At 45.2% G+C, this 17,296-nt stretch overlaps 1 protein-coding gene across 3 annotated transcripts in view; it reads left to right on the top strand.

The window, feature by feature from the left end:
• Positions 1 to 17,296, top strand: part of cdh18a (cadherin 18, type 2a) — a 54,428-nt gene that overhangs the window by 13,541 nt on the left and 23,591 nt on the right. For 2 of the 3 annotated variants that reach the window (XM_046321725.1, XM_046321726.1), the window contains exons 3-4: positions 11,740 to 12,034; positions 12,459 to 12,578. In XM_046321725.1, coding sequence (XP_046177681.1) covers positions 11,740 to 12,034; positions 12,459 to 12,578 — 415 coding nt within the window. Of the gene's footprint in view, positions 1 to 11,739; positions 12,035 to 12,458; positions 12,579 to 15,122; positions 15,327 to 17,296 lie in introns of those variants that run through there. The other variant, XM_046321727.1, reaches the window with a different exon arrangement.

Consider the following 17,296-nt stretch of genomic DNA (forward strand, 5'->3'; position numbering starts at 1 on the left):
TTGGAAAATTCCAGAAAATGATGTCATGGCTTTAGAAACTTCTGATAGGCTAATTGACATAATTTGAGTCAATTGGAGGTGTACCTGTGGATGTATTTCAAGGCCTACCTTCAAACTCAGTGCCTCTTTGCTTGACATCATGGGGAAATCAAAAGAAATTGGCCAAGAAATCAGCCAAAAATTGCAAATCAATCCCACAACAATAGCTGTGAAGATGCTGAAGGAAACAGGTACAAAAGTATCTATATCCACAGTAAAACAAATCGACATAACCTAAAAGGCCGCTCAGCAAGGAAGAGACCACTGCTCCAAAACCGCCATAAAAAAGCCAGACTATGGTTTGCAACTGCACATGGGGACAAAAATCGTACTTCATGGAGAAATGTCCTCTGGTCTGATGAAACAAAATTAGAACTGTTTGGCCATATTGACCATCATTATGTTTGGAGAAAAATGGGGAGGCTTGCAAGTCGAAGAACACGATCCCAACCGTGAAGCACGGGGGTGGCCGAATCCTGTTGTTGAGGTGCTTTGCTGCAAGATAAAATAAATAAAATGGCCCCGGAAGAAATGGCAGCAGTTTTATGGACACCCAACCAATTGTGCTATTATGTGGGGTTTTTCACGTTATTTGTAACTTATTTTGTACATAATATTTCTGCAACCGTATCTTACGGCAAAAAAGAGCTTCTGGATATCAGGACAGCGATCATTAACCTCGGATGAGACAAAGAGCTTCTGGATATCAGGACAGCGATCACTCACCTCGGATTAGACAAAGAGCTTCTGGATATCAGGACAGCGATCATTAACCTCGGATGAGACAAAGAGCTTCTGGATATCAGGACAGCGATCACTCACCTCGATTAGACAAAGAGCTTCTGGATATCAGGACAGCGATCATTCACCTCGGATTAGACAAAGAGCTTCTGGATATCAGGACAGCGATCATTAACCTCGGATTAGACAAAGATTTTTTCTACAACAAGAACGACGCACAAGACATTCTCCAAACACCCCACAGGGCTGACATCCCCGTTATTTGCAAGAGGAAGCGATGCAAGTACAGAGGACAAAGAGCCGGATGCTTGGTCAGGACCCGGAGAAGGCGACTGGGAAAGCTGCCGTTGACCTCAATACTACTCGCCAACGTACAATCATTGGACAATGAATTAGACAAGGTACGATCACGAATATCCTACCAACGGGACATTGAAAACTGAAATATCCTATGTTTCACGGAATCGTGGCTGAATGACGACATGGATATTCATCTAGCGGGATACACACTGCACCGGCAAGATAGGACAGAAAACTGTGGTAAGACGGGGGGGGGGGGGGGTCTGTGCATATTTGTAAACAACAGCTGATGCACGAAATCTAAAGAAGTCTCTAGATTTGCTCGCCTGAAGTAGATAAATTGCAGGCCACACTACTTGCCTAGAGAGTTTTCAGCTATACTTTTCGTGGCTTTTTATGCACCACCACAGACACAGAGGCTGGCACGAAGACTGCACTCAGTCAGTTGTATAAGGAAATAAGCAAACAGGAAACCACTCACCAAGAGGCGGCTCTCCTAGTGGGAGGAGACTTTAATGCAGGGAAACTTAAATCAGTTCTACTAAATTTCTATCAACATGTTAAATGTGCAACCAGAGGGAAAAAAATGATAGATCACCTATACTCCACACACAGAGATGCATACAAAGCTCTCCCTCGCCCTCCATTTGGTAAATCCAACCACAACTCTATCCTCCTGATTTCTGCTTACAAGCACAAATTAAAGCAGGAAGCACCAGTGTCTCGGTCTATAAAAAAAAGTGGTCAGATGGAGCAGATGCTAAACTACAGGACTGTTTTGCTACCACAGACTGGAACATGTTCCGGGATTCTTCTGATGACATTGAGGAGTACACCACATCAGTCACTGGCTTTATCCATAAGTGCATCGAGGACGTCGTGCCCACAGTGACTGTACGTACATACCCCAAACAGAAGCCATGGATTATAGGCAACATTCGCACTGAGCTAAAGGGTAGAGTTGCCGCTTTCAAGGTGTTTGACTCTAACCGGGAAGCTTACAAGAAATCCTGCTATGCCCTGCGACGAACCATCAAACAGGCAAAGCGTCAATACAGGGGTAAGATTGAATCACTCTACACCGACTCCGACGCTCATCTTATGTGGCAGGGCTTGCAAACTATTACAGACTACAAAGGGAAGCACAACCGCGAGCTGCCCAGTGGCACGAGCCTACCAGATGAGCTAAATAACTTCTATGCTCGCGTCGAGGCAAGCAACACTGAGGCATGATTAAGAGCATCAGCTTTTCCGGACAACTGTGTGGTCAACATAGACAAGGCTGCGAGGCCAGATGGATTACCAGGACGTGTGCTCCGGGCATGTGCTGACCAACTGGCAGGTGTCTTCACTGACATTTTCAATATGTGCCTGCCTGATTGAGTCTGTAATACCTACATGTTTCAAGCAGACCACCATATTCCCTGTGCCCAAGAACACAAAGGCAACCTGCCTAAATGACTACAGACCCGTAGCACTCACGTCCGTAGCCATGAAGTGCTTTGAAAGGTTGGTAATGGCTCACATCAACACCATTATCCCAGAAACCCTAAACCCACTCCAGTTTACATACTGCCCAAACAGATCCACAGATGATGTAATCTCTATTTCACTCCACACTGCCCTTTCCCATCTGGACAAAAGGAACACTTTCGTGAGAATGCTATTCATTGACTACAGCTCAGCGTTCAACACCATAGTACCCTCAAAGCACATCACTAAGCTAAGGATCCTGGGACTAAACACTTCTCTCTGCAACTGGATCCTGGACTTCCTGACGGGCCGCCCCTAGGTGGTGAGGGTAGGTAGCAACACATCTGCCACGCTTACCCTCAACACTGGAGCTCCACAGGGGTGCGTGTTCAGTCCCCTCCTGTATTCCCTGTTCACCCACAACTGCATGAGTGTATGTATACTTCTGACCCACTGGGAATTTGATGAAAGAAATAAAAACTACTATTATTCTGACATTTCACATTCTTAAAATAAGTGGTGATCCTAACTGACCTAAGACCGTGAATTTTTGCTTGGATTAAATGTTAGGAATTGTGAAAAACTGAGTTTAAATGTATTTGGCTAAGCTGTATGTAAACTTCCGTAAACTGTACATACAGTACCAGTCAAAAATTTGGACACACTGACTCAAAGCTATCATCAAGGCAAAGGGTGGCCACTTTGAAGAATCTCACATATAAAATATATTTGATTTGTTTGACACTTTTTGGGTTACTACATGATTCAATGGGTGCTATTTCACAGTTTTGATGTTTTCACTATTATTCTACAGTGTAGAAATTTGTTTAAAAAATATAGAAAAACCTTTGAATGAGTAGGTGTGTCCAAACGTTTGACCTGTACTGTATATGAATAAATAATTTTCTCTATGAATATGAATGGACCTTTTTGTTGTTGTGATAAATTGGATAAATTGTTTGTATGATCATGGTCAGGGTAATTAATCCTTATTGAATGCGTAAATATGCCAACATTAGGGACTGTAAGCAGTGTTACCTAACTGCTTTATTATACAGCTTACCACAGGAGCCACGTCTAGTGATATTGTCTAGCAGTGGCTTCTTGAAATGCAGAAGTTATAGCAGGTGAACTAATCCACTGTGACACTGACATTGTATGACATTGACACTATGTATCAAAGGTGAGGGTTAAACTGGGGCTTGTGGGACATGTGGGATGAAAGGCTGGTAAGAGAAGGCTCCAATGAATAATCCACACACACACACACACACAGACAGACATACATCCCCTGAGGGGGCGGACTGAGAGCTCAAGTCACTCTCCTCAAAGATGCTGTGACAGTTGAAGTTTCATCTTCCACTGAGATGGCAACTTTTTAGGTGTTGATTTGGCAATGAGGGAAACATCAGGCAATTAAGTATCATGTAGCCATTCTCAACAGCACATATGCCTACATGTATCAGCTTGATGAGTTAGAGTGGGCACCACAGATCAATATGATCAGTAGAAAGTGGGATGTATTTCAATGTTGGCCAACACTTTATGACCCCATTGTTTAGACTGAAAGTCTTTCAGTGTAATACGTAAATATGTATTTTTAAATTGCTTTTGGGACAGGTGAACCTAAAGGGGATTTATTCCTGATGCCGACACTATCACTGTCCTGCATATTTTGCACATTTCTCTGCCTCCTGTCTCCCCTTAGAGGCTCAGTCAGGATGGAGTACAAATAGTGCAGTCCAGACCCAGACAGACCTGTCCTAGAAAACTGTGCTGTACTTTTCACAGATTCAGATGTGTCAGAGTGATGAATGGATAAAACAAATATTTGTATCTGAATGATCCCAACTCTGCTCTGCTATGACTAGTTAGCTATATAGCCTTCTCCTTCATCACAGCTACTGTCGACACTCAGTGTACAAAACATTAGGAACACCTTCCTAACATTGAGTTGCACTTTTTACCCTCAGAACAGTTTCAGTTCGTTGGGACATGGACTATAAAAGGTGTCGAAAGTTGTGTCAAGTTGGCTGGTAGTGGACCTCTACTCCGAATAGCACGTACCATCTCATCCCACAGATGCTCAATTGGATTGAGATCTGGTGACTGGGCATTACATTGCAGTAAGCTGAATTCCCTTTCATGTTTGTGAAACCATTCCTGGACAATCCTACGCTTGTGGCATGGGGCATTATACTGTGGATGTTTTTCAGATGGATACACTGCTGCCATGAAGGGATGCACCTGATTGACAATGATGTTCTAGATATCCTGTGGCATTCAAACATTGATCCACTTTTATCAAGGGGCCCTGTGTGCCATGAAAACACACCCCACATCATCACACCACCAGCAGTTTGCAATGTTGACATGAGGCATGATAGATGCATGCACTCATGTGGTTTACTCCTTACCCTAGTCCTCCCATCAGCGTGAAACAGCAGGAATCGAGATTCATCAGACAGGAGAATGTTTTTCCAATTCTCCAGTGTCTAGTGTTTTCGTTCCTTAGCCCACTGCATCGCAGTTTCTTGTTATTTGCTGAAAGAAGTGGTGGAACTCTGTAAGGTTGTCGCCTGCCATACCCAAATTGAGTTAAGATACGACGAGTTATGCATTCTTTTATGGGTCTTTGTGCACCAATATTGTACTTGACTGTTAGTTGACTAACCATAGTCCTTCTGTTGTTCTGCGCAATTCCTGTCAGCCTCCTTTGTCCTCTTTCGTCAATGACCCATTTTTCGACCACTGGCCTAACGTTGGCTGGATGTCCTTTAGGTGGTGGACCATTCTTGATACACACAGGAAACTTTTGAGTGTGAAAAACCCAGCAGCGTTGCAGTTCTTGACACACTCAAACCAGTGCGCCTGGCACCTACTACCATACCTCTTTCAAAGGGACTTACATGTTGCCCAGTCACCCTCTGAATGGCACACATACACAATCCATGTCTCAATTGTCTCAAGGAATAAAAATCCTTCTTTAACCCGTCTCCTCCCCTTCATCTACATGTCTCCTCCCCTTCATCTACATGTCTCCTCCCCTTCATCTACACTGATTGAAGTGGATTTAACAAGTAACGTCAATAAAGGATCATAGCTTTCACCTGGATTCACCTGTCATGGAAAGAGCACGTATTCCTAATGTTTTGTACACTCACTGTATATTGTAGCTAGCTGTTCCCTGTATAGGCTAGACATGTACTGCACACTGATTGTTGAAACTACCCTTGCTTCCCTCTGATTTAGATTACAGGTTACAACCCCAGTCCACAGGCATCCCAACCTCTTATCAACCAATGGATTTGACGTGTGTTTGGTGCAGCAGAGGCCAGAGAAGGTTGATACAGCAGAGTAGCGTTCGTACTGCCGAGTCTCGCAGGCAGCTGCTAGTACCGTCACCTCTCACTGTGTGAGATTGTATGATTAAAATATCCCTTATCAGACCCCAGAGACAAAGATTACATCAAACCCTTCACCCTGGTTCACTAATGGCAAATTACTAAAACTTGGTGTACCCCCCCAATTTATAAAAGAATCTTGTCAGTGAGCTCTTGCTGCAGCATAAAATTGACCTTTCCATCATCGTGCTTCGTGTAATTTGTGGTTAGCAGAGGGGGCAGGGTCCTGATTGAATCAGGGTTCTTGGAGCGTAGGCAGTTTATCAGCCTCTGTACAAGCCTCTACCAGTGAACTTGGCAGTGTATGTGCAGACAGTTCCATGTCATTATTTAAGTGCATTCTAAATGGCATCATTATGAATATGTGTCCTCAGGTTGAAATTCAAACAAATCCCACGATAGATATGTGTCGGCTGCCTCCCGAGTGGCGCAGTGGTCTAAGGCACTGTGCTAGCTGTACCACTAGAGATCCTGGTTCGAGTCCAGGCTCTGTCGTAACCGGCCGACACCGGGAGACCCATGGGGCGGTCCCAGTTTCTCCCGGGTTAGGGGAGGGTTTTGCCGGCCGGGATGTCCTTGTCCCATCGCGCTCTAGCGAGTCCTGTGGCGGGCCATGCGCAATGCAAGCTGACTTTGGTTGTCAGCTGTATTGTGTCTCCTCCGACACATTGGTGCTTCCGTGTTAAGCGGACATTGTATCAAGAAGCAGTGCGGCTTGGCTGGGTCGTGTTTCAGAGAACCCACTGCTCTCGACCTTCTCCTCTCCCGAGTCCGTATAGGAGTAGCAACTACCACTTGGAAACCATGAAGAAATGTGTAGGCTATGCAGTGTCTTTTTTGCGAACAAGGCTACTGCCTCTGTGCATACTGCACACTTGCTTCTTATTTTAAAACTGCTTCTAAAACTGGAAGCATCTCTGCCCGTTAGAGTCTATTACTGGTTGTAGTAGTAGGATTTTACAGTAGGATCTTACAGTATAGCAACTGAGCCTGTTCTTCTTTCCTACAGATATGGCATTTTCCCTTGTAGGAAATTTCATGAAGAAAAGGCATGCCAAGCCCAATAACTAATTCTTACACAAAGAGAGACATGAAACGCACCATATGGAAAAAGTGGACAGCAGACACATAGCCTGCACATATCATGAAATCATATCGTGCTCTGCATCTCTTCTGCAACCAGGCCCTTGGTGATGTATTATCACAGTGGCTAGTTCCATATATTTATGTATCTATCTATTCCCCCCATAGCTCCCAGACAGAGAAATGTTTTGTTATTTTATCTCTTTAAAAACGCAGGGCCTAGGGTAAGCACCAGTCATGAGCTGTAAACCCATTACCCTGCTAGTGAATAAAGGCACCATAGCGAAAGATAAACGAATGCTACTCCGTCACTGCAGGCAGGATATTCTGTGAGTGAAAGTAGTGTCATGGGCCAGTGTAAATGCTTGCGTTGGCCCAAACTTGCTGAGAACATCACAGCAGTTCCACCCACTTCCACTATATGACAACATCAGCCTTGGATTCATATGTACATTCAACCTACTTTGTGCTACGCAATAATGTTTATTACTGTGTAGTAGCCTAGTACACTGTATTTTCTAGAGTCCTAGGCGGACAATAAAGACAACTACTTAGCCTACATGTGGTGAATTTGATCCTCTGTTGGTTTGTATTGGTCTTCTCTCATGTGAATCTGCAGCAGTAATATCTTGGAAACTCTCCATGTGATTCTGTAGCAAACAGGGTTGCTGTGTGTACCCTCTTCAGGCATGGGAAGAGGCATGGAGGTGAACACTGTCTTAGCTAATTGCTCTCTGCTCAGGGATTACACTCGCTGCCAAGAATTAAGAGCAGCCTGTGTGTGTGTGTGTGTGTGTGTGTGTGTGTGTGTGTGTGTGTGTGTGTGTGTGTGTGTGTGTGTGTGTGTGTGCGTGCGTGCGTGCGTGCGTGCGTGCGTGCGTGCGTGCGTGCGTGCGTGCGTGCGTGCGTGCGTGCGTGTGTGCGTGCGTGCGTGCATGCGTGTGTGCGTGCTTGTGTGTGTGTGCGTGTGTGCGTGTGTGTGGTGTGTTTGGGGGGGAAGAGTTGAAGGCGGAGGCAACAAAAATCAATACACTGAGGAATATATAAAATAAAGCTTTAGGATTGTAACTGCCAGCAGCTTCTGGCATCATTCTTCATTCAGAACATTTCCCCTCAGTGTCTGTAGAGAAATAGCATTCTCCCGAAGAGCAAACACTTGCATTCATGATAGGGCAACTGACTTGGCTGGCCAGTTGTGTTCTTATACAGATTATGCAAACCAGCTCCCACAGCTTTGGTGCTGTCAAGGGATTCACAGTCTTTCTTTAATGGTTTGTTATCCATCATTCACTTCCCTCCTTACAGAAATCCCTACAGGTTCTGCACCACAGGTGTCTGAAAACATGGAGGCTATAGGTGCATCCCAATCATTTCTCCTTCCTCCTGAAGTGTGCCCTTGTTTACTACGCCCCACAAATATAAAAGCATTAGATTGGTGAAGGCACGGGCTTGAGGAAGTTTCTGTATACCCTTACTTTCCTTTCAAATCTCTGAGGGGAAATTAACAAGTGCACACTTTGGGAGAAAGGAGAGATTATTGGGATACAGCCCATGTTCTGGGGTATTGTAACGAATGGAGACGTCCTATTTTGTTGGCTATATTTATTATATTCCATCTGATCCATTTTAAAGCTAATGGGGTGTTTCACACCTGTCTCAAACAACCTATCACCCCACATTCAGTGTTTAAGTGTTTGTAAAAACACATTTACCAGACACGGCAGGCACAAGGCCAAAATACTTAGACGACATGTCAACAAAGTACAACAAATGTATTTTGCAATGATGCAACTCAGTGTAGCACCACTAATCCTGATAGAGCTGGATTAACCTGTTTGAATGAGTAAGTGTTCCGCGCCCCCAGTGTTTTATTCATATTTTACACATTGCATTGACTTTGTTCTGCTAGGCTACCAAGGGAAATACATCAGCCCCAAAATGTCAAGGCAGCTTCTTGTCTTCTTCCTCTTTTTTTGAAAGTTCTACAACAGAGTTTTTCTTTACAGTACCAGTCATGAGTTTGGACACACCTTCTAATTCAAGGGTTTTCTTTGTTTTTACTATTTTCTACATTGTAGAATAATAGTGAAGAAGACATCAAAACTATGAAATAACACACAAGGAATCATGTAGTAACCAAAAAAGTGTTAAACAAATCAAAATATATGTTATAATTGAGATTCTTCAAAGTAGCCAACCTTAGCCTTAATAACAGCTTTGCACACTATTGGCATTCTCTCAACCAGCTTCATGAGGAATGCTTTTCCAACAGTCTAGAAGGAGTTCCCACATATGCTGAGCAGGTCATCTGGTCATCTGATGCAGCACCCCATCACTCCATAGTCCCACTAAGCGCAAACCAGATGGGATGGTGTATCGCTGTAGAATGCTGTGGTAGCCTTGCCTTGAATTCAAAATAAATCACAGACAGTGTCACCAGCAAAGCATCCCCCACATCGTCACACCTTCTCCTCCATGCTTCACGGTGGGAACCACAGCAATGCGGAAGTCATCCGTTCAACTACTCTGCGTCTCACAAAGACATGGCTGTTGGAAACGAAAATCAAACATTTGGACTCATCAGACCAAAGAACAGATTTCCACCAGTCTAATGTCCATTGCTCGTGTTTCTTGGCCCAAGCATGACTCTTCTTATTATTGGTGTCCTTTAGTAGTGGCCTCTCTGCAGCAATTCGACCATGAAGGCCTGATTCACACAGTCTATGTTGAGATGTGTCTGTTATTTGAACTTCATTAATAATTTATTTGTGCTGCAATTTCTGAGGCAGTTAAATCTAATGAACTTACCCTCTGCATCAGAGGTAACTATGCGTCTTCTTTTTCTGTGGCGTTCCTCATGAGAGCCAGTTTCCTCCTAGCGCTTGATGGTTTTTGCGACTGCACTTGAAGAAACTTTAAATGTTCCGCAATGACTGACCTTCATGTCTTAAAGTAATGATGGGCTGTCGATTCTCTTTGCTAATTTGAGCTGTTCTTGCCATAATATGGACTTGGTCTTTTACCAAATAGGGATATCTTCTGTATACCACCCTATCTTGTCACAACACAACTGATTGACTCAAACTTATTAAGAAGGAAAGAAATTCCACAAATTAACTTTTAACAAGGCACACCTGTTAATTGAAATACATGCAGGTGACTACCTCATGAAGCTGTTTGAGAGAATGCCAAGAGTGTGCAAAGGTGTCATCAAGGCAAAGGAAGGTGTCACGCCCTGACCTTGGATACCTGTTTTCTACATATTTTGGTTAGGTCAGGGTGTGACTGGGGTGGGTACTCTAGTTTTTTTGAATGTCTAGGGTTTTTGTATGTCTATGTTGGCCTGATATGGTTCCCAATCAGAGACAGCTGTTTATCGTTGTCTCTGATTGGAGATCATATTTAGGCAGGCCTTTTTCCCACTTTCTGGTGTGGGGTCTTGTCTATGTGTAGTTGCCTGTCAGCACTACATTGTATAGCTTCACGGTTCGTTTGTTATTTTGTTAGTTTGTTATTTTGTTATTTTGTTAGTTTGTTATTTTGTTAGTTTGTTATTTTGTTAGTTTGTTAGTTTGTTCAGTGTTCATTCTTTTGATAAAGAGAATGTACGCATACCACATTGCGACTTGGTCTCCTTCATACGACAAACGTGACAGAAGGCTAGTTTGAAGAATTTCAAATATAAAATATATATTTTTTGGGTTGCTACATGATTCCATATGTGTTATTTCATAGTTTTGATGTCTTCACTATTATTTTACAATGTATAAAGTAGAAAATATAAAGAAAAACCCTTGAATGAGTAGTTATGTCCAAACCTTTGACTGGTACTGTAGATCATATATATATTTCACTGGTCAACCCCAAAGCCAACACTTCCTTTGGTCTCTTTCCTTCCAGTTCTCTGCTGCCAATGACTGGAACGAATTGCAAAAATCACTGAAGCTGGAGTCTTATATCTCCCTCTCTAACTTTAAGCATCAGCTGTCTGAAAAGCTATATATATATACACACGTCCTATTTTGTTTGCTATATTTATGATATTCCATCTGATTAATTTTAAAGCTAATGGGGTGTTTCACACCTGTCTCAAACAACCTATCACCCCACATTCAGTGTTTAAGTGTTTGTAAAAACACATTTACCAGACATGGCAGGCACGAAGCCAAAATACTTAGGCGACATGTCAACAAAGTACATATATATGTGTGTGTGTGTGTATGTATTATCCTAATACCAAAGAATTGAGGAGTGTGGATTGTCGTAGAATAATGCAGTTTGCATGTGAGATGTCAGGCAACAATTATGCATGGTTTGTTTAATAGTGTAACTGATAAGGTATGCATTGTTAAGGTTTTCCAAACGTTGGTGTTGCAGGGAATTCCCCATAACATATTTGTATGAATTAGTCATGTCTACACTACAAACAGAAAAAAACACTGAAATGGTATGCAGTGATACCTATCTGAAATGTCCTTTAACTGTGTTGTTCAATGCAGAAATAGTCAGGTCCCAGGCTACTTGTCGGTCTTCACTAACAATCTGTAACATTCCTCTGTGGTAAACCTTTAAAGGATGATTGTCACTTCCATTTGAAATCCTTAGTTCCTCCTCTAAACTGACGAGGCTGATGAGGTGACTATACCTGTGTATTGTTTTCTATGTTCACATGAGTATTGTAACATATATTCCTTTCCAGCTGCACTCCAACTCAGACAAAGGAGATGGCTCAGTCAGATACCTGCTGTCTGGAGAGGAGGCTGGTACTATATTTGTCATCGATGAGGTCACAGGGGACATCCATGCCACCAAGAGCCTGGATCGGGAGAAGAAAGGCCAGTATGTCTTACATGCCCAGGCCATCGATCGTTACACCAACAGATCTCTAGAGCCAGAGTCTGAATTCATTATCAAGGTCCAGGATGTCAATGACAACGCGCCCAAGTTTCCAGATGGCCCGTTTGCTGCTACTGTTCCCGAGATGGCCGACGTTGGTAAGGTCGAATACTGAGAACATACTTTTAATACGCTGGGTGCACTTGACTGGAGGCAGCCAGCTTTGTACCCTGACTGTGAGACCAGTCACGCTATTAGCTGAGTCAACAGTATTGTTGCAGATCCCTGCTGCATCACAGAGGCAGTCAGGTATTGATGCACAACTCTGTAAATGGATTTTGATGGTCCCGATACAGGATTTTGATTAATTGGGAAATCATGGATTTTTGCCGCACTTTATGCAATACAGAAACACTCTGTGGTATTTTTTGCACATAGTTTACAGTAAGAAAACCATGACAATATAGTGAGTTGTGCTACAGTATGTAAATGTGGTTTGTACTGTAATCATGGCACATTGTACTTTAGTTGTATGGATTTGTGTGGAAATGCAGTACTGATATAACCTTTCCTTCCATGCAGGCACATCAGTGTTTCAGGTCACAGCCACAGACGCAGACGACCCCACCTATGGGAACAGTGCCAAGATTGTTTATAGCATACTGCAGGGACAGCCTTACTTCTCTGTGGATCCTAAAACCGGTGAGCCAACCAGCCTTTTACTTTACTGCAATATAACGCTGCATGTGTGAATTGTTTCTGCCAAGTGATAAAATAGCTTTGTTCTATTATGTTTTATTGGTTGATAGTTGAAATCGGGCTGTTTTTTTTATTTCACCTTCATTTATCCACGTAGGCCTGTTGAGAACAAGTTTTCATTTACAACTGCGACCTGGCCACGATAAAGCAAAGCAGTGTGACAAAACAACAACACAGAGTTGCACAAGAACAAACATACAGTCAATAACACAATAGAAAATGTACAGTGTGTGCAAATGTAGAAGAGTTGGGAGGTAAGCCAATAAATAGGTCTTAGAGGCAAAATAATTACAATTTAGCATGAACACTGGAGTGATAGATGTGCAGATGATGATGTGCAAGTAGAGATACCGGGGTGCAAAAGAGCAAGAGGATAAATAACAATATGGGGATGAGATAGTTGGATGTGCTATTTACAGGAAGTGTACAGGTACAGTGATCGGTAACCTTTTCTGACAGCTGATGCTTAAAGTTAGAGAGGGAGATATAAGACTCCAGCTTTAGTGATTTTTGCAATTCCTTCCAGTCATTGGCAGCAGAGAACTGGAAGGAAAGGCGACCAAAGTAAGTGTTGGCTTTGTGGATGACCAGTGAAATATACTTGCTGGAGCGCGTGCTACGGGTGGGTGTTGCTATGGTGACCAGTGAGCTGAGATAAGGCGGGGCTTCACCTAGCATAGACTTATAGATGACCTGGAGCCAGTGGGTCCGGCACTGAATATGAAGCGAGGGCCATCCAACGAGAGCATACAGGTCACAGTGTTGGGTAGTATATGGGGATTTGGTGACAAAACGGATGGCACTGTGAAAGACTACATCCAATTTGCTGAGTCGAGTGTTGGAGGCTATTTTGTAAATGACATCGCCGAATTCGAGGATGGGTAGGATGGTCAGTTTTACAAGGGTATGTTTGGCAGCATGAGTGAACGAGGCTTTGTTGTGAAATAGGAAGCTGATTCTAGATTTAATTTAGGATTGGAGATTTTTGATGAAAGTCTGGAAGGAGAGTTTACAGTCTAACCAGACACCTAGGTATTTGTAGTTTTCAGAAGTCAGAACCATCCAGAGTAGTAATGCTAGTTGGGTGGGAGGGTGCGGGTAGCAATCGGTTGAAGAGCATGCACTTAGCTTGATTTGCATTTAAAAACAGTTGGATGCCACGGAAGGAGTGGTGTATGGCATTGAAGCTCGTTTGGAGGTTTGTTAGCACAGTGTCCAAAGAGGGCAAAATGTATACAGAATGGTGTCATCTGCGTAGAGATGGATCAGAGAATCACCAGCAGCAAGAGCGACATCATTGATATATACAGAGAAAAGAGTCGGCCCGAGAATTGAACCCTGTGGCACCCCCATAGAGACTTCCACAGGTCCAGACAACAGGCCCTCCGATTTCACACACTGAACTCTATCTGATAAGTAGTTGGTGAACCAAGCGAGGCAGTCATTTGAGAAGCCAAGGCTATTGATTCTGCCGATAAGAATGTGGTGATTGACAGAGTTGAACGCCTTGGCCGGGTCGATGAAGATGGGTGCACAGAACTGTATTTTGTCGATGGTGGTTATGATATCTTTTAGGACCTTGAGTGTGGCTGAGGTGCACCCATGCCCAGCTCAGAAACCAGATTGCATAGTGGAAAAGGTATGGTGGGAATCAAAATGGTCGGTGAGCTGTTTGTTAACTTGGCTTTCGAAAACTTTCGAAAGGAAAGGATGGATATAGGTCTGTAATAGTTTGGGTCTAGAGTGTCTCCCCCTTTGGAGAGGGGGAATGATCGCGGCAGCTTTCCAATCTTTGCGAATCTCAAACGATAAGAAAGAGAGGTTGAATAGGCTAGTAATAGGGGTTGCAACAATTTCGGCTGTTAATTTTTGAAAGAGAGGGTTCAGATTGTCTAGCCCAGCTGATTTGTAGAGATCCAGATTTTGCAGCTCTTTCAGAACATCAGCTGTCTGGATTTGGGTGAAGGAGAAGCGAATGGGGCTTGTGCAAGTTGCTGCAGAGGGTGCTGAGATGTTAGCCGGGGTAGTGGTAGCCAGGTGGAAGGCATGGCCAGCCGTAGAAAAATGCTTATTGAAATTATGAGGCTGTTTAACAACACTGCTGATTACAGAGGCAATAAATCAAATTGTGTCGAGTTTTAGAGATGGCTGCGGGTTTGAATTGGTCACAATAAATGACAAAGTTGAGGGGAAAACACAGCAAGAGCATGCCTGTCTTCAAAGCTAGAATCCTTCATGGCAATATTTTGGTATACAAAGTGCTATGTGAACGTCACAGGATCCAGTACCTTTAAGTGCCAGAAAGCCCCATCCATCTACTCTTTGCTACCACTCTGTCAGCAGACCTGACTTGAAGTGTCAGGTTTCACACCCTAAATTTAGGACACGGCATATTAAAGGTTACAGTCTGGCGAGTTAAGCAATCGTGGGGTCATCTCACTGTGATATTCTCAGCCAGATTTAGAGCAACATGAAAAAATACTAAATAATTTTGTAAAATTTAAGCCAAACCATGTTCTTCTGGTCCCTGAGGGACTAAATCACTTTTTGCGCAAAGCTGAAGTTGTAACAAGTCTGCAGATTCAGAGGAGGCTTCGCGGAAAATACTCTGTCGTCAGTTATATGAAATGGTGCCAAATTTGTACTGTAACGGCTTTCTTCCTGTGAAAGAGAGGACCAAAGCGCAGCGTGGTGAGTGTTCATCTTCTTTAATAATAAATCCCAACTGAACACTTCATATTACAAATCAACAAATGTGAAAATTGAAAACAGTCCTATCTGGTGCATAGACACAAAGACAGGAAACAATCACCCACAAACCCCAACACAAAACAAGCTACCTAAATATGGTTCCCAATCAGAGACAATGACTAACACCTGCCTCTGATTGAGAACCATATCAGGCCAAACACAGAAACAGACAAACTAGACACACAACATGGAATGCCCACCCAGCTCACGTCCTGACCAACTAAAACAAGGAAAACACACAAGAACTATGGTCAGAACGTGACACCCCCCCCCCCCCCCCCCAAGGTGCGGACTCCGACCGCACAACCTAAACCTATAGGGGAGGGTCTGGGTGGGCATCTGTCCGCGGTGGCGGCTCTGGCGCTGGACGTGGACCCCACTCCATCATTGTCTTAGTCCACCCCCTTTTATTGTCCTTTGAGTGGCGACGCTCGCCGCCGACCTTGGCCTAGGAACCCTAACAAAGGGCCCCACTGGACTGAGGGGCAGCTCGGGACTGAGGGGCAGCTCGGGACTGAGGGGCAGCTCGGGACTGAGGGGTAGCTCAGGCCTGAGGGGTAGCTCAGGACTGAGGGGTAGCTCAGGACTGAGGGGTAGCTCAGGACTGAGAGGTATCTCAGGCTGACTGACGGCTCTGGCAGCTCCTGGCTGACTGACGGCTCTGGCAGCTCCTGGCTGAATGGCGGCTCTGGCAGATTCTGGCTGACTGACAGCTCTGGAGGCTCCATGTTGACTGGCGGCTCTGTAGGCTCCATGTTGACTGGTGGCTCTGGCGGGTCCATGCTGACTGGCGGCTCTGTAGGCTCCATGTTGACTGGTGGCTCTGTAGGCTCCATGTTGACTGGTGGCTCTGGAAGATCCTGGCTGACTGGCGGCTCTGGAAGATCCTGGCTGACTGGCGGCTCTGGAGGCTCCATGCTGACTGCCGGCTCTGGAGACTCCATGCTGACTGCCGGCTCTGACGGCTCCATGCTGACTGGCGGCTCTGCCAGCTCTGGACAGACGGGAGACTCGAGCGGCTCTGGACAGATGGGAGACTCTAGCAACTCTGGACAGACGGGAGACTCTAGCGGCTCTGGACAGACGGGAGACTCTAGCGGCTCTGGACAGACGGGAGACTCTAGCAGCTCTGGACAGACGGGAGAATCTTACGGCGCTGGAGAGACGGGAGACTCTAGCAGCTCTGGACAGACAGGAAGCTCAGGTGGCGCTGGGCAGACTGGAGACTCCGGCAACACTGGAGAGGAGGAAGGCTCTGGCAGCGCTGGACAGAAGGGCTCTGGTGCCTCTCGACTGAGGGGCTCTGGTGCCTCTCGACTGAGGGGCTCTGGTGCCTCTCGACTGAGGGGCGGAAGCTCTGGCAGCGCCGGACAGGCGGGAGACTCCAGCTGCGCTGGAGAAGAGGAGGGCTCTGGCAGCGCTGGACAGAGAAGCTCTGGCGCCTCTGGACTGAGGGGCTCTGGCGCCTCTGGACTGAGGGGCTCTGGCGCCTCTGGACTAAGGGGCTCTGGCGCCTCTGGACTGAGGGGCTCTGGCGCCTCTGGACTCAGGGGCTCTGGCGCCTTTGGACTGAGGGGCTCTGGCAGGGCTGGACAGAGGAGCTCTGGCGCCTCTGGACTGAGAGGCTCTGGCGCCTCTTGACTGAGGGGCTCTGGCGCCTCTCGACTGAGGGGCGGAAACTCTGGTAGCGCCGGACAGGAGGAAGCACCTGTATTGATGGGACGGAGAGACAGCCTGGTGCGGGGTGCCGGCACTGGTGGTACCGGGCTGGGGACACGCACCTCAGGGCGAATGCCTTGCATCCTACGCCAAATCAACTGCTCTCTCTCTCTTCACACTACCCCAATTCTATTAACACCTCCTCGAGTGTCTCCTCATCTCCCATCCGTTCACTCTCCTCCATTCTGTCC

Source organism: Oncorhynchus gorbuscha, linkage group LG22 (assembly GCF_021184085.1).
Source record: "Oncorhynchus gorbuscha isolate QuinsamMale2020 ecotype Even-year linkage group LG22, OgorEven_v1.0, whole genome shotgun sequence".
In the NCBI taxonomy this organism is placed as follows: domain Eukaryota; kingdom Metazoa; phylum Chordata; class Actinopteri; order Salmoniformes; family Salmonidae; genus Oncorhynchus; species Oncorhynchus gorbuscha.